This window comes from Haliaeetus leucocephalus, unplaced genomic scaffold (assembly GCF_000737465.1).
Source record: "Haliaeetus leucocephalus isolate CR32 unplaced genomic scaffold, Haliaeetus_leucocephalus-4.0 Scaffold1000, whole genome shotgun sequence".
Classification (NCBI taxonomy): Eukaryota; Metazoa; Chordata; class Aves; order Accipitriformes; family Accipitridae; genus Haliaeetus; species Haliaeetus leucocephalus.
The window spans coordinates 3,720,681-3,740,729 of record NW_010973436.1 but is presented as its reverse complement, the minus strand read 5'-3'; the positions used below and the strand labels follow the sequence as shown (position 1 = coordinate 3,740,729).

Here is a 20,049-nt window from a genome sequence, read left to right as displayed (position 1 = left end):
CGGCGCGCGCGGGGGCGCCGCCCGCGTGCCGGGACATCCGCGTGCGAGCGGCGCGGCGCGCGGCCCCCGTGCAACAGCAGCAGCAACAACAACGTGCAACAACAAACAACGTGCAACCCCGGCGGGGCGGCCTTGCACGAAGCCTGTGTCTTCCCGTGGCTGCCCGTGCAAGGTGGGGGGGGGGCTGGTGTGTGTGTGTGTGTGTGTGTGTTTGTTTGCGGGATGGCACCGGCAAACGCAGCCCCCGGCGCCGGCATCGCCCCTTGCACGCTTGCAGGAAGCGGGGGGGGGTATGTGGGGGGGTGGTTTTTGCACACCTCGGCCCCTCGCAAAGTTGTTTTTAGCGGGTGCTGCTTGCTCGGAAAAATCCAAAACGGCGCCGGTCCTTGTGCATGTCTCCGCCGTACAGGCAGGTGAAGCCCCGTGGCACCCCCTCCCCGGGGGCTGAGCCCACGCACGAGTGGGCTGGGGGTTCCTGGGAACCGGGTTTGCCCAGCGGCGGGGAGGGCAACCGGCCTCGGGGGTCGCTGGTGCTGCGGGGAGGGGGAAGAGAAGATAGGGGGCAAAACGCGTGGAAAGCGAGGGAATGCCTGAAACGCTGCGTGGGCCGTGACCCCGGCCGGGCTGCGGGCAGGTACCCCTCTTCTTGTCTGACTGCGACTTTTCCAGGTGCAGGTGTTGGATCCCGGAGCCAGGACGGTTGCAGCCGCCGCCGCCGCTGCGCCCCGCAGGACAGCGCTCCGCAGTAAGCACCGGCGGTACCCGTGGGCAGGACGGTGTTGCAGCGGTGGCATTCTGGACAAACGTCTCTCCCGTTTCCTCTGTGCCCCCCTTGCCTGTGCCTGAACCTTCTTCGTTCTGTTCCTTGTTCCCAAATCCTCCCTTCGGCTCCCTCCTTCCTGCTCTGTCACTCTGGATCACCGATCTCTATCCGCTCTCCCCCCCCGTCCCACCGTGAGCCCGCTGCCCCCAGCGGGGTCTGCCCTTTCCCTAGCCCGCTCCCCTTCTCCTGGCAGCCCCCGTCTCAGCCTTTGCAGCTTTTTGGGAAAAAAAGCTCTCGGCCACCCCAGGCATCACCGCCTTCCCCAGGAGGTGCCCATTTCCATCAGGAGGGGACGTCCCGGCAGCAAAAGTCGCCTCGTTAGTGCCATTAAGCCTTGCACGCGTACCTGCTGCCAGGGCACCTTGCACTGGTGCTGACCTGGGCATCCATCACGCGTTCTCAGTGCCCTCGTACTAATCTCGCTGTAATCGCGGCCGTCCCGGACTCGATTTCCACAGTCTTTGACAGCAGATTATATATTACCGTGCCCATGTGGTCCCACAGCAAACAATTCGGGACGGAGCAGCCGGGGTCACTGTGACGGCTGGTTACCAGTGCGACAGGGCGTTTGCTGGGCGAGCTGGAACCGGATCGGTGAACCGAGACGGAGCCTCAGCCCTGCACCAGCTCTTGTGTTCTCCTGCGCCGGAGCTCTTCTGCCTGGAAAAAGCAGATGGGAGGACTGAGACCTGCTAAAAGTAACCCGGCCTGAGCAGAGGTGTTCCCTGCAGAGCCCCAAACCCGACGTGGTTTGCACTTTTTGGGGTGCGCTGTATGTCACCTGATGCTTCGGGGATGGGCAGGTTCTTTTAAGGATCCGTTGTGGAAGGAGAACTGGCCACAGGGTTGTCGTTGCAACGAGAGCTTTATTATTATATAAAGATTTTAGCAAGCAGAGTAGCTTATCCTTACACAGAATTCCTAGCAATTACCATAGCTTTCCTATTACTCCTATTTCCCTGCTCCCTGAGAGCTAGTTCTCCGATTTGGGGACGCCCAGGTCACCGAGCCAGGCTCTGATAAGAAGACGGGCACCAGCCGAGGAGCCGGGGGGTTGTGGAGCCACTCGGCTCTCGAGGGAGACGTACTGCAACACCGGCCATCCAGGCTGCAGCCACGTTTGTCCCTGCTGCTGGATTCCTTTCCCATATCCCAAAGAGCTAATTGATCCACCCACTTAGTTAATTGATTTATAGCTATTAGAGACTATAATTAACCGACCAGCTGGAAAGCTCTGTGTTATCTGCCCGGTGGGAGCAGCGTTGAGAAGCAGCCAGCTCCGATGGGCCGCGGGCTGCCCTGTCCCCACAAACAGCACCGCTCGTTTGCTGTCTTTGAAGGATTTTACTGCACCTCAGACTTTGGGCTTTGCCTTTTATCTCTTCCTTTGCTAACACTTGGCGTCAGTGAGCTCACCCCGAGCCTCCCTGTTTTCCCTTATCTCCTCCCTTCTTCCTGCAAGGTCACAAACTTGTGCTCCATGTCGGTGCAGGAGTTTGCATTGCTGGGCAGACGAGTTCGAACCGGCTTGCTATCAAAGCATTCCCAGGCCCCAGCAAAACCTCCCACTGCTGTCAGACCCTGACACAACGCAGATGTTCCTTAAGCATCGGGAAGGTGATCCAGCTCATCGCGGGGCTGAGCGAGATGTCCGTACCTTGTACTGGTGCATCTGGCCGGTGCTAACGAACTCCTGGGCGTGCTGTTCCCCATGGGAACGCAGGGAAATAGGGAGGAGGAGACGCTGTAGGTGCCTGGTAGAGGTGCCCAGTGCCTGGCTGCCCCAGGAGGTGATACGTCGGACCGGCAGCGGGCTCGGGAAACCCTCCGAGCCGCAGCGGGCTCTTGTCCGTGGGGCTGCTGGGAGGTAGCGATGCTGCGAGCAGGGATCAGACCCCTCTGCGGTGCTAGAGGGTGAACGGACACGGGCAGCTTCAGCCGCATGTCGACCCGGAGCAGCTCTCGGTGAACCCGCTGGCACTGAGCCGCAGCCTCCCGGCTGCCCCGGTGCTGGAACCAGCCGTGCCCGGTGAGCGGGGCTGCCCCTGCGGGGAGCGGGGTGCTGGGCACGCCGCTCCTCGGCCTCCCGGCGGCGGCAAAGGTGGGTGCGATGGCAGCGTCCCTGCCAGGGTCACCGCGCTCTGCAGACCCTCTCGCCCTTCTCCTTCCCCTCCTCGCCCCTGCAGGCTGTGCTGTAGCCCCGGGGGGTCCTGCTCCCCCAAATCCCCTGGCACAAGGCTGGGAGCATCTCGGGGACCATGTGGCCGATCCAGGTTTTGCTGGAGCTGGATAGTGGCAGGCACTGGGCATGTGGGGCTGCATGGATGCTCCGTGCCCTGGGGGTGCAGGGTTCCCCCTTGCACGGGTGCTCCGTGCCCTGGGGGTGCAAGGTCCCCCCTCCTTGCACTGTGGAGCCGCAGAGGCAGGGACGGAGCAGGAACAGGGACTGCACCCAGAGGCTGATGCAGCACAGAGTTTGCATCAAGTTCTGCTTTAAACCAGGTTTGCTGAGGGATTTTAAATAACCGGAGGAATTTGGCTCTCCCTGGTTATCAGAGGCCGATTTGAGAAGAGGTGCTGCCTGGGGTCTTTGCAGCCCTGGGGAAATGAGGGGGGGTCTGTGGGCCCCGTCTGTGCTTCCCCTGTTCTTCTCAGCAGCTGAAATCGGTGTAAGGAGACGGTCTGCAGACAGGAGTAAAAGCTGCTGGAGGGCATCGCAGCTTGGCTTTCAGGCAAGGGAAATCAAGTGCTCAGGAGGGGCTCCAGGGGAGCTCCCTGGGGGGTAATTAGCCCCTGATTGCCGTCAGCAACCGCTCGTTATTGGCGTGCATTCAGTAAACAGGAGGAGCGGGGGGGGGGATCCGGCAGTCCCAGGGGTGAGGGGCTGCAGGGAGCTGGGTAGGGGTGCAGGGGTCTCTATCCGAAGCTCCTTGGTGTTTCATCTCTCCGGGCAGGAGAGCTGTTTTCCAGAGCCACCTGGGACTGATCTGCCAGGTAAAACCTCCGTTTGGGGACAAAAGTGTTATTTTCTGTCTTTTACTCTCGGTGCTGCCCTGGGGTGCTCCCTGCAGATCGGTGAGACAAAGCCTGGTGCCTGTGCTGCCATTAACTCCTGCCAGCCTGGGTCGAGCCTGCGAGTGTTAACTGGTGGCTCTGGGAGCCCAGTGCCCTGGCCGGACTGGGGTCAGCAGGTTTCGGGTCAGAGCATCCCCTGCTCCCTGGGCTGGTGGCCCTTGCAAAAAACCCTGAGCTCTGACCCACGCAGCCACTGCAGCCCAGCAGTGAGGAAGCCACCGAGGCTTCCCTGGGCAATGCCCCTTTGTACCCCCAGGGTTTGAGCCCCCTCACCCTTACGGAGAGAGCCCAAACTGTGCCGGGCCGTCCCATGGGAGCAGCAAGGGACAAGCTGGAGCGGGGCTTGCACCCCACCGCAGTGCCAGGCTGGCTGGGGGGCACCCGGCGGGCAGCTTGTCCCTGCTCTGGCACCGGGGAGGGGGGAACGGCTCGGCCAGGATCCCGTGGGACAATAGCGGGGTGGTGCCGTGGGTGCTGTGACCTGTGGAGTTTGCAACAGGGCGATTGAAACGTGGCTGCGAGCAAGCGGACGCTGGGACGGGCAAGGGGAGCCACTTCGGGCAGGGTGCGTGGGTGCCCCGTGCCAGGGGAGCAGCCCCGGATTGCCAGGACCCGTGTCCCCTCCTGGGACGGGGAGCGGGTCCGTGTGGCTCCCAGTTCGCCCATCTCCTGCGTGTCCTCGCCGGCGGTGATGCCGTGTGGCTCTGGAGGTGACCCAGTACTCGGGGCTCAGCGGAGCCGGGGGCACCTGACCGGCAGTGACGTCCTGTGGGATGTGTTTTCACCCATGCTTCTCCTTTTTGCAGCTGGGTGCTGACCCTCCCGGGACCTTCTGCTCGCTGGGACCGGGGCCAGGACGAGCTTTTGGCAAGATGTTCTCACCGGTGGGCTGCAGGAGGGAATTCCTGGGCTGCTCCAGGGAGGTAGGTGGTTTTGCAACCTTCCTGCTGCCACGGAGCTGGGGCTGCCAGCGTGGTTGGGAGCAGAGGAGCTTTGTGGGGCAAGATGGGTGCTTGCTGCTCCATCGCTCGAGATGCTGAGGAGCCAGGAGAGCATCGCTGCATTATGGGGAAGAATTAGGAATCATCTGGGACCTCAGCCAGGGGAGAAGGGCGGATGAGCTCCTGGCTCCCTGTCCCTGCTCAGCATCCAGCCAGTGCAAGGGCGAAGGTGAGGGTCTCATCCTGCTTTCATCTTGCTGTGCCTGCTCTGCAGCCCGGTCCATGGCAGACTGGACCACCACCGTCCCACGCTCACGGCCCTCAGGACGTCTGGGACAAGCCGCCCTGGGAGCACCAGCACAGGAGAGGCAGGGGCAGATGGTGCCCGGTAAGGGGACAGGGGCCAGGGCGAGCAGCGAGGGGAGACGGTGCTGTCGGGTTTTACCTACACGTCTGGGGTGGCCAAAGCTGGGCGTTCCCCCAGGAGCAGGAGAGGCAGAAAGAGCTGAGGGCTGTGGCGGGGAGGGGGAACAGCAGCAAAACCAAAACACCCCAGCGAGCTGCCGTCCTCACCAGCAACCATTTGCCATTGCAGCGCCGTCTGTGGGACCCCAGACCCTTCCCTGGCCCTGCCGACTTCCATGGGAACGAGGAGGGCAGATGGGCACCCCACGACTGTCCCCCATCACCCTCTTGGGATGACAGAGAAGACAGAGGAGGACCTGAGGACTTCTTCGGAGAGGGCTGGCACCGGGTGAGGCGGCAGATGGGCCGGGGGGGGCGGCAGCTGTGTGGCTACCCCCAGTGTGCCACCATCCTCACCGGCAGCGATTTGCTATTGCAGCCTGGTCCCTGGGACCCCAGACCCTTCCCTGGCCCTGCTGACTTCCATGGGAATGAGGAGGACAGGAGATGGGCAACGCACAACCATGCCCCGCCACCCCCTTGGGATGACAGAGAAGACAACCAAGGACCTGAGGACTATTTTGGAGAGGACTGGGACCAGGTGAGGGGGGAGATGGGCTGAGGGGGTGGCAGCTGTATGGCTATGCACAGTGTGCCACCATCCTCGCTGGCAATGATTTGCCATTGTAGCCCGGTCCGTGGGACCCCGGACACTTCCCTGGCCCGGCTGACTTCCATGGGAACGAGGAGGATAGGAGATGGGCACCCCATGACCGTCACCCACCACCCCATTGGAATGACAGGGAAGACAACCAAGGACCTGAGGACTGCTTCGGAGAGGGCTGGCACTGGGTGAGGGGCTGGTGGGCTGGGAGGCTGGCAGCGGCCGTGGGACCAAGGGCAGGGAGCGGGTGAAATGAGGCAGGGGCCGTTCACTGCCCTGGTGACAAGGACAGTGCATGGGGACAGGTTTCTCTGCGCGGCACTGGGAGCAACGGCAGCCCGGCTTCTCTGCTTTGCAGTTACAGCATCCCCTGTCCTGCTCTGTGTCTAAACCCACCCCTTTCCCCGCAGGAGCCGTGGTCTGGCCCCAGCTGCTCTGCCTGGTCTGAATTTCCCGGCGAGGAACAACACCCACCGTGCCCCCCTGCCAGCGTGCCAGGGTGGGTGGCCGTGCTGAGGGTGGGGGGACCGTGCAGCCGTGGGGTGGTGAGCAGGGGTGCTGGGACCACGCTCTGCTCCAGTGCACAGCCAAAGGGGGATGCAGTGCTGAAGCTGGCCCTGTTCAGGGTGTGTGGGGGGGTTGCACCAGAGACCCCTTCCAGCCTAAGTCCCCGCCCTGGGGCTGCCTTTGCTCCCGCAGGGAGCGAGGCGGCTTTCAGGATGGCTGCCCGTCCTGGGGCTATCATGGGCTGGGTGTGAAACGCAGCAAACGCCTTCGCCGTGGCCACCGAGAGTTAACCTTGGTCCAGCGCCTTCCGTGTTCCTGGCCCTCCAGAGGTTTGTGCCAACGCTGGACGATGCAAGGGGTCCCACGCCACTGTGCTCGTGCTCGCCAGCATCTCCTTGGTGCTCGCCAGCATCTCCTCAGGCAGAGCGAGGAGTCGCTCCCATTATGTTTCTCGCTCTGCAGGGAATCGGCCATTCTGCAAGTCCTTTCGTTCCCTCCCAGGGACAAGCCAGCCAGGGGTCAAAGAGCAGCAGCGCTCTTCTTCTCCCCAGTCGCTTATGTCCTGCAAAGGTGGTGTGCTAAGCGGGAAGCAGACGGCTCAGGTTGTGGATTTTTACCCCCCCCGCCCCAGCACCCAGCAGCGACTCCAGTTTGCACGGTCTGAGCCCTGCGTGGTTGCCGCCATGCCCCTAACCAGCGTGGTTTCCCCCAGGGCCCACCGGCAGCGAGCAAGAAGGTCCCGGAGCCCCCCAGACCGGCCAGCAGCCCTCAGAAGAGCCCGGCCATTGATTCCCGGGCTGCGACAGAGGCTGCAGAGCCAGAGCAGGCAGCAGAAGCGACGTCGGTAGGAGAGCACCACTCTCCTGGGGAAAGGCAGGGATGCTCGCACCCCTAGAGGTGCCTGGCTCAGGGGGTCTCTTCAGCCAGTGTAACGTCTTCCTTCTCTCTTTCATCCAGCCCTTTCGCTCTTCATCTTGCTGTCTCTTTGTCAGGCACGGAAGTTTTTCTGACTCTTCTCCCAGGCTGCAAAGCCCTGTGGTTTCCTTTGGGTTTTAGCACCCCGTCAGTCCCGTCCCCCAGCTTATCTCCCCGGGACAGACACGTGTCCTGGCCTCACATCATTGCATGTCCCCAGGTCGAGCCAGGAGCCGGGCAGAAACCTGCAGGCAGCCACAGCCAAGTGGAAACAGCTTTGGAAACAGAGCCAGCCCTGCCGGAGAGGAGCCCTGCTGGGACGGGGGAGCAGCTTGAGGTATGAATTAAGGCATCTCCTCTTCCCACCTAAAAGCAGTACCAAGGGGGAGGTGGGAGCTTGCAGTCCCCTTTGCAAGCCCCTTTTTCCCCTTGCCATGGACTCTGCAATGCAACTGTAATGCTTTGCACAGGTAGAGCCGTGCAGCCCAAGTGTCCCTAAGGCTGGTGCAGGTGGTGGGTCACATCCCCACAGTCCAACAGCCCCTCCGGAGCCTGCCGAGAAGGTCCACGCCACGGCCGGCTCCGCTGGAGAGGCGGGTGCTGAGCTCTGCCCGTGCTCCGGGGGAGAGCAGCATCTGCAGAATGGAGCTGAAGAAGCCAAGGGAGAAGCTGCCTGCGATGGGGTGGGTCTCGGCGCACGGTGGGCAGCTCCGCAGTGTGTCCCCCCGCCCCGGGTGAGAGCCCATCGAGGCCACTGCTGCGGGCAGGGGATGTGCTGGCGGCTGCCTTCCTCCCCCAGCCACTTTCTCTCCCGCAGCTTCTCGGTGTCCTTCAGCCATCCGACAACTCACAGGTCCTGCCGGGAGCTACCGCGGAGCCTGACGCACAGCCCAGCCAGGCTTGCTCCGATATCTGTGCTGCGCCAGAGACCTCACCAGGGACCCAGCACCCTCCTGGGTCCGGTGAGACGGAACCGGTACGGGGTTGGGGAGCCTCTGCTCCCCCATGCTCACCCTGAGGCATCCCCGGGTCCCCACGTGGGGCAGGTGCCGTGGGCTTGAGGGATACTGCCGTAGCCCAGGAACAGCCGAGTGGGACCGCTCTGGCCTCCCCGTTTGCAGGATTACGAGCTGGGGTTAAAGTGCTGCTTTGTCTGGAGGCAGAGCCCGTGTCAGCCCTGGTGCCAGCTGTGCCGGAGATGCCGATAAATGGGAGACAGCTGGGAGAAAGGCCAAAAAATAACTAGAGGCTTGAGAGCGTGCTGGAGCGTGAACGACCCCGGGACTCAAGCTTTAACGAAGGAAATGAGAGCATTGCAGAGCAGCTTAATTACTGCCTAATGGGGAAGAGAAATCTGCTATCGTGGCTCTCGGCGGCGATGCTGCCGGGGCTGGGGCAGAGGGGGGAGCTGGGGGCAGCTCTTGCACCCGAGGGAAGGGTGGCAAACCAGCACCCCAGGGACCCAAGGTCCCAGCGGGTCCCCCCACAGGGTGACCAGTCCTTGGCTAGTAATCGGTACTGGCAGCCCCAGTTTGGCCTCAACCTTGCCCAGTCCCTCTCTCCTTCAAAGCGTCTGACCCTTCCTCGCCTTTTCCACCACAGGCTGCAGACAGCCGGCACCAGCTCTGCTCCACGCTCCCGACACCCTCCCCGGCCAGCACGGACCTCCGCTCCGCTGCCGTCCTCGCCAGGAAGGAGGAGATCGAGCTGGTGAGTCCCGGTGGCCCCTGGCTTTGGTGCATGGAAGTCTGGGACCAGCTGCAGGGTGGGGGGGCTCACCCAAGGACCCTTTGAACCAGGGAGGAGAAGCAATGCCGGGTGATGGGGGACGTGAATTTGGCATTTTTGGGGTCATGGGGGAGAAACCCCTCCTGGTGGTGGTGGTTGCAGGGGAAGGTGCTTGTGGGCAAGAAGGGGTTTGCAGGGGCTCAGATACTGGTGGGGGGGTTCATGGACCAGCACCGAGGGAAAAGATATCCCTGGGGGGGGAGTGCATGCTGCTGGTGGAGAGGTTTTGGGGTGCCCCATGCTGACTCCATGCTGCTCCCCTGCAGTCGTACCAGCAGTTCAGCCTGACCATCGCGGTGGTGGCCACAATGCTGCTGCAGAAGGAGCCCTCCATGGAGGCGGCGCTGGGGCTGGCGCTGAGAGCCAACCTCCGCCAGGGCCGGATCCATCACCTCCAGGAGCTGGAGGATTTCATCGACAGCTATGACTCGGCCACCCTCAGCCGCTGAGGGGGGGGCCGGGATGAGCGGACGGACACCCCCTCTCACCACCTGGGGTTAGAGGGGGGTGATGGGGGGGCTGTGCCCGTGCAGCGGGGTGCTCGTGATGGGGCCGAGCCCTCGGGTCGGGGCGATACGGACACGTTGGCGCAGTCTTGCCATCTCTTTTGGGAATGGAGGAGGAGGGGGCTGCTTAGTTTTAGCCCTGCCCAGACCTGTTTGTGCAGCAAAAGGGGGAGCTGGTTTTACTGGAGGGTGATGGGAGGGACAGCGGATGTGGGGAGCTCCCCGGGTCCTCGCTCCATTCCTGGTTCACAGGGATGTACCTCGAAACCCTGGGGTTTGTTCTTGGTTTTAAATCTAAAAATAAACCAGCTGTGATGTATGTACCCCTCGCTCTGCTGTTGTTCTGGTCCCGCTCTCCTGGGGCTGGTGAGGGAGGGGTCCCGCAGTGAACCCACTGTGGGCGACCCCTCCAGCTGTGGCAGAGGGCAGTGGCCACCCCTGGGTCTCATGTTCTTCTGGCCACAATGACCCTGGGACGGGGAGGAATGGGACAGACACATGGTGGGTCTCCTGTATTCAGATTTCAGCCAAACTTTATTTGGAGCATTGTCAGCAGCAGCAGCAGAGCTGCCCCCCTGGTCCCCTCCCCACGGTGGCAGCAGGATACGGTGTCACCAGGGATGGAGAGCATCTGGCAGCGGTGCTCATCCTCCAAGGAGGTGTCCCAGGGAAGGATCCGACCCTGATGGCCAGCACCCCTCCTGTCCCCGTGGGTCCCCAGCAGCAGCCTTGCAGTGGGACGATGCAGGCAGCTGCCCTTGTCTTAAGCACCCAGCCACCCTCCCCTGCGTGCGGCTGCTCTCCGGGGCTGCTGCCTTGTCTGAGATGGGAGCCCTGGTGCAGGTTGCCGGCTCTCTGCTCCCTACCTGCTTTACCTGTTCCTAATTGTGGGAGAGGCTGGCAGGAATTGCAGGCTGTGCTTTGCCAGCAGCCGCCGGGGGGGAAGGATCCCAGCGGCTTCTCCCCACCAGCCTTGGGCTGTGTCCAAAACGCACTTGGAACGTGTTGAGACCATGGCAGGGGCTGGCAGGACGGCGTTGCTGGTCGAGGACCCCCCAGTCCCTGCTGCTAGGACACGCTGCAGTGCTTGCTGCTGCCCCGTGGCTTTGCCGTCCTGCCCTCAGCCCTCCCCAGGGGCTCCCTGCCCAGGGAACTCATCCCGGGCTTGGGGATGGGCTTCCCGAAGAAGAAACCCTCTTCCTCCGAGTCTGAGTCCGAAGATGAAGAGCAGGTGGGACACCAGGAGTCGTCCTCCTCCGTGATGTCCTGCAGGTCGATGTCCTCTGGCCGTGGACTGTGTCGAGCAGGGGATGTGCCCGCGCGGGAGTGTGGGTTTCCATTGCCTGTGGGTGTTCGGGGCTCAGAGCCCCCTGAAACCAGGTGGCCCAAGGCTCCAGGCTCATTAGGACCCTCTGCACTGGGCTGGGGGGCAGAGGGGTGGCCCGCTGGTGATCCCAGCATCGCTGTGTGCACAGCATCCCTGCTCCGCTCCTTAGCAGCTGCTCCGTGGTCCTCCAGGCTCCTGAATGCAGGATGTACAGGGGCCTGATCCAAACAAGCCTCTGGAAGAAGGAAAGCAAGGATGGGTGAGGAAGGGGAAGGCTGAGCCTGCCCTTTTTGCAGCGAGGTCTGCCTCGGGATGCAGCAAAGTGAGCAAACCCCAGCTGCCAGCACTCGCCCTCCTGCGGGAGGTGGGCTGGGGGCTCATCGCCGCTGCTCCAGCCCTGCGTTGGGCTGCACCTGTGCGACGTACCCCATAAAGTACCCAGGGGCTAAGCAGAGCCTGGTTTTGCTCCCAGTCCCCTCCTGCCACGTAGCAAACGGAGCACTAGGATCCCTACCTGCCCCTTCCACCCTCTGCCTGCAGCCCCCGGCCACTGAAGTGCTGCCCGTCCCCGGCGTGGTCCTGCTGGCAGGGCTGGTTCGGGAGAGGGGCGTCGAATCGGGGGACGGAGCCGACGCAAAAGCCGAGTCGGAAGAGTCGGAGGTAGTGGAGGATGCATCCCGCCCCAGGCTGCAGGTCTCGGAGCAGAAGAGCCGGCCGCGGCGGGAGGTGAGGGGTTGCCCACGCAGCGGCTTTCGGCAGAGGCTGCAGCAGAAGCAGGCGGCTCGGGCATGCCAGTGGAGCCCTTGGTGGGTGGCCTCCTCGCTGTCGGCACCTGAGGGGCAACCGCCGGTGAGAAGGAGGCTCTTCCCTCAGCCGTGTGCCAAAAACCATCCTCCGCACCGAGCCGAGCCGCGGGGCTCTGGCTCTGCAACCCTCCCAGCCCACGTCCCGCCTGCCTGGGCAGAGAAAACCCCGCTGCACCCTGCCCAGGGTTGAGGGGAGGGATGGGGGGGACTGTACCGATGGGGTCCCCGCAGGCCTGGCACGGTTCAGCGAAGAGGCTCTCGAAGCAGCCGCGGCAGCAGGGCCGGCCGCTCTTCATCACGTAGCGCTGCCCGCAGAGGGGCACGTCGCATTCCAGGCAGCAGAAGTGGTCCAGGTGCCAGCGCCGGCCCTCTGCCTCGATGCACTCCTCCATGAAGATCAGCTGTGGGGGGAGAAACAAGCCATCCTCTAAGCATCCCGCTAGCCAACTCGTAGCCTGGAGGATGCTTTGCTGTGCCAAGGAGAGAGGAGGAACCGCCATGCCTCGGCGTGGGCTGTCTGCAAGGGTTAGGAAGGAACCTTTCCTCATGTCCACCAGTGGCTCTTGCTGCGTTTGCAGCCCCTGGCCAAGCTCAGGAGCTTTTAACAACAGCAAAAGGGAGGTAAAAGCCTCTCCCCTGCCCAGCACCCACCTGGTCGCAGGAGGCGCAGCGGGGTCGGAAGAGCTCGGCGTGGTGCCGGCCGCAGTAGATCCTCCCGTCCTGCTGGAAGTAGATGAGGTCCACCAGGGGCTGGTGGCAGAAGTGGCAGGAGAAGCAGGACGGGTGCCAAAACTGGTTCCCCAGCCGAGACGCTGAAATCCCTGGGTCCCCTTTGTTCAGCCTCCTGCCACACTGCAAGGCAGAGGGACGCGGGGTTGGGGGTCAGGCTGGCTTTTGGGGATGGGTCCCCCACTGGGAAATGGGTGCTGCCTCACCTTCTTGCAGGGACAGCCATGGCAGGGACCCGGCACGGGACATGCCAGCCCCTGTCCCAGTGCCTCCCGTCTCCGTCGGGCGCTGAACGCTCGTAGCTGCTTCCTCTCCTCCTCCGCGAGGTCAGGGCAGTACCGCTCCTGCACGGGGAGGCGGAGGTGAGGGGATGCACGGTGGGTGAAGCCCCAGGGTGGGCAGCACCCAACAAATGCGTGTCTTACATCGCAGTCCTGAGGAGGCAGCTGCTGCAGGAGGGCTCTGGCACGGAGCTGGATCTTGTCGGCGGGAGAGGCAGGCTGCGGCGAGCGGGTGCCGAAGCACAGCGGGACCTTGGGATGTCGTGCGGGACAGAGAAACGTCAAGCAGATTTTTAGGGGGATTAAGCTGCAGTGCTCGAGGCTGCTAAAACGTATGTTTTATGCTGGGGCTGGGGATGCTCTGCTGCTGGTACCACCACCCGTGGCTGGCACCTGCAGGGCTGGGGGAGACTGGGGAGCAAAGGGAGCCCAGGGGGAGAGCCAGGGTGCTGCCCACCTCGGGGGGTGCGGGGTCCGCGGGGGGCTCCAGGTACTCTTCCAGGGCACAGCCGGAGTCACTGTCGGACGAGGCTGGCGGGAGGCTGGTGGCAGTGCCGCAGGGGGGAGGCTCATCTCGCTGGGGCCATGCAGGGCTCGGCAGGGACATGAGCTGGGGAGAGAGGATCAGAGCTGGTGAGATCCTCATCGAGGCAGGGAGCGGGGATCCATTGCTGGGACGTGTATCATCCCGCCTGCCCAGCGTGGACCTGTCTCCACGTGGCAGCAGGACAAGCAGCCCCTCGTCCCGGGGAGGGACCCCGGGGCACGTCCAGCTGGGATGATGCTCAGCGCAACCACAACATCGCGACCCTTGGCTGAACCACTGCAGAAGTCCAAGGGGTTTTGGGGGCTTCTCCTTTCTCTGCAGGGGTTATAAGCAAACCCACACCGAAGGCAAGGGTGCTTGGCAGGGCTGGGGCTTTGTCTGCTGAGCAGGAGGCGCTGACGGGACAGTGATGGGTTGAAGCCAGGCAGGGAAGACCCCGGGTGTCCGTGCTCAAGCTGGAAGAGACTTTGGGAAATGGCACCAGCCGTTCGCTCACCCACAGCAGGAGATTTTCCCTGGCTGCCACCAGTCCTTTGCTCGTACGGCTAATCCCTGGTCTAGTGGCCCGTCCCTGAGCAGGGCAGAGGGAGGAGACCGAGGTCTAGCCCAATTCAGTGGAAAATAATTTATTCCCCTTGGGCTGCTATTGTTCTGCCCCGAGTGGCTGTTCCTGCCCGGGCAGCCGGCTCGCCCAGCCGCCACCACCTCGCCTGGCTAATGGTTACGCAGTGGAAACCCATCCGGTCCCGTCCCCTCCTCCCCACGCCGCGCTTTTCACTGCTCGCTTCCTTCCTGGCTTGGCTTTCCAAAACAAAGACGAGGTGGCGATGCGGTGGCTCCTGGGGCTCCCTGGACGCTGGCCCGGAGCCTGACGCCCTCTGCCCATGCTTCCTGCCCCGGCGTGGGGACCGAGGGTGGGACGTGGGTGGGATGGAGCTGAGCCGCTGCTCCGGGGGCAAGTCCCAGTCCTGTGACCAAACAGCCCCAGGGCACCCCTGGATTCACCCCATGCAATGCCCACCATGGATTGATCAACTGCTCTGGAAAGTGTTTTATACAGCAAGCGGCTTGGCACGGGCTCAGGCTAAGGGTTGAGAGGTGGTAAGCCCCAGGCCACGCACTTAGGTCCTCCTTCATCACTGCCACCATGAGGACCAGTGAACTCCTCTGCACTGGGATGGTATTTCTGCACATCTGGTTTATCCCCCCCTGCCCCTGCTGTCAGAGGGCCATCCTGGCCAGCACCAGCAGCCGCATCCCCATTGCTCCCACTAAACAGCTTCAACACTCCCAGCTCAGCCCCTGTTCCCAGTGAGCTCCCTCCACCACAGCTGCCCCTTGCTATGTAGCATCTTGGGGTGCTGGGATGTTGCACCCAAAGGTGGCCAGCTCTGGAGCTGGGAGAGGGTGGGATAAGCCCAGGCAGCTCAGGTTTCCCTGCCATGCACCTGGGTCAATGATTAACACTGCAGATGGGCTAATCAGCAGGATAAAACAAAAGGGCTGCTTACTCTTTCCTGGGGTTTGGGGTCTGCCAGCCCTGGGATTAGCCCAGAAAGACTGCAGGGCTGGTTGAATGGTGTTGTTCAAAGCTGTGCTCAGTTCTGGAAGGGATAGGGATGAAATAATCTGACTCAACTCTGTGCATTTGCAGCCCAAAGAGAGCCCTCACCTTGTTGACTTGGTGAAGGACCGCTGTACCACCGCTGGTGTTGGGACACTAAACAGTCTCAGCTCTACGGCTGTGCAGGAGGATTGTGTGTGTCCCTGGGGATGCTGAATGGGGATCTCCGTGGGGTCAGTGTCTGGCCCCAGCTCTGCTCCTGCCTTGTTTGGGTAACACATGTCTCTGCTTTTCCCTCCCCGTGGGAGGCGAATGGCAGTCCCAGGCTGTGCTTGGCTTATTAAGCCTCCAAGCTGCATTTGTCTAATCTGTTGGGGCTTTGCTGTAATTAGACCCCTGCGATGGTCCGCAGACTCAGCAGAGCTGGTGGTGCCTGCGTGGCCGCAGTCCCGTAGCAGGGTACACAGGGCACCTCGTCCCAGGGCTGGCAGCAGGGAGCCCGGTGGGGTGATGCTGGGGGAGAGCAGAGAGGGCAGGGTTCCTGGTTGCTATGAATCCATGGGGCTGAACTGGAGAGCCCAGCCCAGCCCGGTTTGATGTGATTACACCGGCTGGCAGCCGTCTGGGCTGTAGACAAGTCCCTGTAATTAGCCCCAGACAGTGACAGTGGTATGCACCTTCTATGCTAAGGAGCCAGGCAGCCCTAACAGGTCCGTCTCCTCTGCTCCCTCTCCCTGTCCCCTCTTCCTTCCTGCCCTCCTCACCACCTCCAGGCAGTCCTGCTATTGCTCCTCCCCGCTGGCCTGCAAAAGGGATACAGGGATGCTCCCCGCCTGCCCCTGCCATCTCCCCCTGACGCCTGGTCCAGGCTCTCCTGTCCCTGTTTTTGAGGCAGGAGGGTGCTTTGGGGAGCCGCTCCTCCCTGCCAGCGCAGACCCGAGCGCTGGATGTTCGTCCCCCCAGAAGGGACGTGCGAGGGACCAGTCGGGCAGGCTGAGTGCCACTGGCTGTCATTTGCCTTTGCTTTAAAAGCCTCTCGTCCTGCCTGTGGGAGCTCCTCCAGACTGCCATTGCTCAGCTCCCTTGTGCTCTCCAAAGGATGGGCAACGTCCCCGCTGTGCTCCCCTGCCTGCTCGTGGCCTTTCGGTGTTAGCATGGCTGCAAAGTGCCATCCAGGCTCCAGCCCTGGTGCTGGCACCTCCTGGCTCAGTGGATTCTCGCAGGATTCCCCTTCCTGCTCCAAGCACCTTCTGCACAGTAGCTAGAGCCCTTTGCGAAGCAGTCGCAGCTCCCTGGGTACAGGAGGCTAAAATTCATGGGAATATTAATCTTATTTGGCTCCCTAGGAGCAGCCCCTGTCTCCAGCTGGCTGTGGGAGGTTGTGTGGGCTCCCAGCCCTCTCCTGCCAAGGTCACACATTAACTTGCAGTGCAGCCACCCCAACCCATTCGCATTCAGCACAGGCTCCCTGCTCCCAGCACGGCCAGGGGCTGATCTGCATCTCTGCCACAGCCTTTCGTTTTATAGTCACCTCTCCATCTTGGAAGACTCACTTTCAGATCCCTCTAGCCTATTTTTCAGAACCACCAAACACTCCCCAGCTCCACAACCCCAAGGAAACACAACAGCTCACCATCACCAAAAAGACCGGATCCCCTTTCAAGCACCCAAAAGCACTGGCAGCTTACAGAGGCATAGCTCTGCATTCACCACCTCACCCACAGGATAACCTGTTTTCGCTTGAGTTCCTGTCAACACAGCTGCAATGAAGGTACGTGGAAATAAAGATACAGACCAATAAAGATGCATCTCTTCTGGGGTGAGATAAGCTGAGGTCTGGCAAGGCGAGCCGGAGCAGCTAGTCCTGCAATGCAGCCCAAGCCAGGCTGCCAGAGCGGGAGCCTGTCTCACGAAGGAGCCTGCGGTGGCTTTGGGACCTGTGATGGCACGAGGTGGAGCAACGCTTGGGTGCTGCTGGCTGGGCACAGCAGTCTCATGGGCCAGCAGTGTGGAGGGACAGGGTCAGCGCAGCCCCCCACATAAGGGGGTCTCAGCATCACGCTCCACCATATGGCACCAAGTCCTCCACGTCACTGGAGGGGACCGTGGCCAATGCCATGGCCTGTTTGCTCGCCAGGGGATGTGCCAGTGCTGCAAAGGGCTGGTTTTAGTGTGTTTTCCCCCATCGTAAGAGTGCAGGCACGGCCAGCTGCCCCGGCTCAGCGGGGAGCAATAACCCATTAACCCACCGTGACTCAGCCATTTGTACACCCGTGGGTACGAACTGAGACCCACCACCCCACCTCTGCCCCGTGGCCACCGGATTTCACCCCGGCGTGTCGGTGTGCGACGGGGCCCAGCCGCCTCTGGCGAAAAACTCCATTGCCAATCCCAAAACATCCCATTCCCGCTGAATCCTGGCTGGAGGAGGGATGGGGGACCCAACACCCCTTCCCAGAGACCCTCATCATCCAAGGGAGCCGGGCAGCCCCGCCAGCCCCGTGCCCGCGCACCTGCCTGCTCCGGGACGTGGAAGGTGGCCACACAGCCCGGGATGGCAGAATCCGGCACGACGGAGCAGACGCCCTTCTCCTGCTCTCGGGGAACGTTTTCCCAAAAAAACAAAGACTGCGGGGGCAGCGATACCATTTGCCTCCCCCTCATTTATTTGTTCCAGAGAAGAACAGCCAAAAACCCCACCCGCTCCCCTCGCCCACCTCCCCTGCCCACGAAACGGGGACTCTCCCACTGCCTCCCCCCGGACTCCCAAGCCCCTTCTCAACACGTAGTTCAGAGAACCGATCGCGGGAAACCTTTCCAGCCTGACCTACCTGCCCTTTCCCCGCAGCCCGGTACCGGGACTCCGTCGCTCCGGGCTCCACCGACCGCTCCAGCCCCGCTCCGGCCGCCGCCGTCCCGCCCCGCTCCGGAGGAGGCGAGGGAATGGAGGCTGAGCAGGGAAAACTTTGCAAAGCGAAAGGAAAACATCCAAGCTCAGTTAGGGAAACAATTTTTTTTTTTTTCCTCTCTCTCTTTTTTTTTTTTTTTTTTTTTTTTAAATCTGCCTGCCCAGGAAACTGGAGCTGTGTCAGCCGGGGTCCTAATTACAGGCTTTTTAGCCTAAACCTACAGAGACAGCCAATGGCAGGGAATCCCAGCGGCAGGCAGGGAGGGGAAGAGCAAAGGATGGCGGAGGGGGGGGTGTACATTAACCCTACAGGGGAAAGAGCTCTAGATGACATCTGTTTTTCTCGCTACCTCTCATTTTCCGAGCGTCCGCGCCCTTCCCTCCATCTGCGGCTCAGTTCACCCTAGGTTGCCGTTTTGATGACTTTTATGATCCGCGCGGTGATTTATTTTCCTGCCTAGATCAGAAAGACTTGAAGCTTCATGAAAGAGGGGAAGTGTCATTACACCCCAATTTAGAGGTGGAGAAACTTTGGCTGGGCTCTCACAAAGGAGTTAGCCAGAGGCAAGTCAGGATGTCCTAGTTTTCGCAAGCCCTGAACACCTGACAGTCTCCTAAAAGCCATTTAGACCGGCTTCGGCTGCAACAATTGCACTCGGGCACGAGTCAGGGTAAAATTTAGCAGAGTCCCTGACGCAGGGCAGAGCGTCTTTGGTGTATTTTTGTGTATTTCTCACATGCCCTAAGATCTTCCTGGCTGCTGATGGGACTTTGGGGATGGGAACAGACACAGCATCCCCCCCAAAAAAACCATGTCTGCAGGGACTGGACCAGACCTGCCACCCGCATGCTCTGAGCACCACACTGCCCAGGAGCTGGGTCTTATTTCGGGGCTCTGTTGGGAGCCCCGAGGGGTGCAGGCAGCTCGTGTGTTATGTAGGTCTTTGGGACCAGGTTCAGGACTGCAGTCTAAGTCTGTAGCGATGGTAATTTGTCAGAGGAGGTGGCCAGGCTCCATGGCAAACTGGTGGCACTGCTGGGAGAGGCCATGCAGGGTGGTGTTGGTGCATGGGTTATTGCAGTGCTCACCGGTGGTTTACATCTCTGCAAAATCACCTGGGCAGGGAGAGAAGCAGGAGGAAAAGGAGAAGGGGCAGGCGAGCATCTCCGCAGGCTGCTGCTCTCCTCATCCCTGCGCAGGGGTCTCAGCGGTGCTGTGGAACCAGCGCTGCAATTCCCCAGGGACCCTTTAAGGTCTCGGATCGGTGCTGGGGAAGTTAATCTGCTGTTTGGTTTTAGCGGCAGGTTGGTCTCCACAGCTTTATCTTGACCCGTTTGCCGCTATGGACTTTGTACCACCGGGTGGTGGTGGGGTGGTGGGTGGCCCCCCCCTTCCCTGCTGCCAGCTCCCAGCCCAACCTGCAAAGCGGCTGCTGCCTGCGCTCTGCACGCTCCACCATCCCTCTACACGGTGGAAAGATTAATGGGCAAAGTCCTCGTTAGGAGACCAGCTGGGCACGGGGACTCAAGACTTGACAGATGGGTCACTCCGGCTTTTCCGAGGTGGGACCAGCCGTCGCTCCACCGAAGCCACCGCCCTGGAAACGCCACGAGGTCCCCCACGGGCAAGCGTGAACCTGCGACAACGGCACGTGTGACGGGCAGGACGCCTGCCCGACGGGCTTCCCCGCTGCCAAAGCACCGCGGCGTGACCGGCGTGCGGCCGACAGCATCCCCGCGGAAAGGGCAGGACTGCGGAGGCACGGCTCGGTGACTCGGCGCTGGAGCAGAGCAGGAGCACCCACGTATCACGGCCGAGGAGCCGGCAGCCCCTGCCACCCTTCCAAACCCGTGGCTGATGTCCGACAGCTCTGCGCCGTAACGGCACGGGTGGGATCGTAGTTGCAAAGCGATTGCAATTGTAAAAATTGCAACTGTAAAATCTGCAGCCCAGCCTAACTCTCCTCGTGGCCTCCCTGTTGTCCTGCGTGCAGGGCAGCCCCCTCGCGCGTGCTCTGAACCCTCCCGGAGACCCTGCACGTTCCCGGCCGTGAAGCCGTGCCTCATCCAAGGCCAAGCGCTGGCCGTGGGTGTTATTATTTAACACAGGACATCGGAGCGCCGGGGCTGAGTCAGGACCCCCACGAGCAATCAGGCGCCCGTCGAGGTGGTCTGGGGGGGCAGCTGCCTGCAGGACCCCAGCACAGAGCTGTCATTGACTGTGGTGTTTTAGTGCTCTGATACTGGTAGAACTGGGGTGGGT

The 20,049-nt window shown here is 62.0% G+C and overlaps 2 protein-coding genes across 2 annotated transcripts; one reads left to right on the top strand and one right to left on the bottom strand.

Annotated features, from left to right (window-relative positions):
* Positions 1-102: 102 nt before the first annotated feature.
* Positions 103-9,810, top strand: LOC104842398. The gene is made up of 15 exons (XM_010584716.1): positions 103-172; positions 670-745; positions 4,705-4,821; positions 5,435-5,593; positions 5,684-5,845; positions 5,935-6,096; positions 6,319-6,407; positions 6,608-6,744; positions 6,878-7,017; positions 7,128-7,259; positions 7,551-7,667; positions 7,801-8,013; positions 8,148-8,306; positions 8,933-9,040; positions 9,385-9,810. The coding sequence occupies exons 3-15, from the start codon at positions 4,771-4,773 to the stop codon at positions 9,565-9,567; spliced, it is 1,812 nt and encodes a 603-aa protein (XP_010583018.1). The 5' UTR covers positions 103-172; positions 670-745; positions 4,705-4,770; the 3' UTR covers positions 9,568-9,810.
* Positions 9,811-10,692: 882 nt separating this feature from the next.
* On the bottom strand, positions 10,693-13,413 carry PRICKLE4 (prickle homolog 4 (Drosophila)). The gene is made up of 7 exons (XM_010584798.1): positions 13,225-13,413; positions 12,912-13,019; positions 12,693-12,830; positions 12,409-12,609; positions 11,972-12,158; positions 11,466-11,783; positions 10,693-10,967 (listed from the first exon to the last, which is right to left on the bottom strand). The coding sequence occupies exons 1-7, from the start codon at positions 13,411-13,413 to the stop codon at positions 10,693-10,695; spliced, it is 1,416 nt and encodes a 471-aa protein (XP_010583100.1).
* Positions 13,414-20,049: the final 6,636 nt, after the last annotated feature.

Bases quoted from the DNA above. Each gene is read 5' to 3' on its own strand.
- LOC104842398 (XM_010584716.1), top strand. From the start codon at position 4,771: ATGTTCTCACCGGTGGGCTGCAGGAGGGAATTCCTGGGCTGCTCCAGG. The intron at 5,594-5,683 runs GTGAGGCGGCAG...TTGCTATTGCAG, and splicing joins TCGGAGAGGGCTGGCACCGG to CCTGGTCCCTGGGACCCCAG. The intron at 6,745-6,877 runs GTTTGTGCCAAC...CTCGCTCTGCAG, and splicing joins GTGTTCCTGGCCCTCCAGAG to GGAATCGGCCATTCTGCAAG.
- PRICKLE4 (XM_010584798.1), bottom strand. From the start codon at position 13,413: ATGAGGATCTCACCAGCTCTGATCCTCTCTCCCCAGCTCATGTCCCTG. The intron at 12,159-12,408 runs GTGGGTGCTGGG...CTCCCCCCACAG, and splicing joins GCTGCGCCTCCTGCGACCAG to CTGATCTTCATGGAGGAGTG. The intron at 11,784-11,971 runs GTACAGTCCCCC...GTTGCCCCTCAG, and splicing joins GGCCTGCGGGGACCCCATCG to GTGCCGACAGCGAGGAGGCC.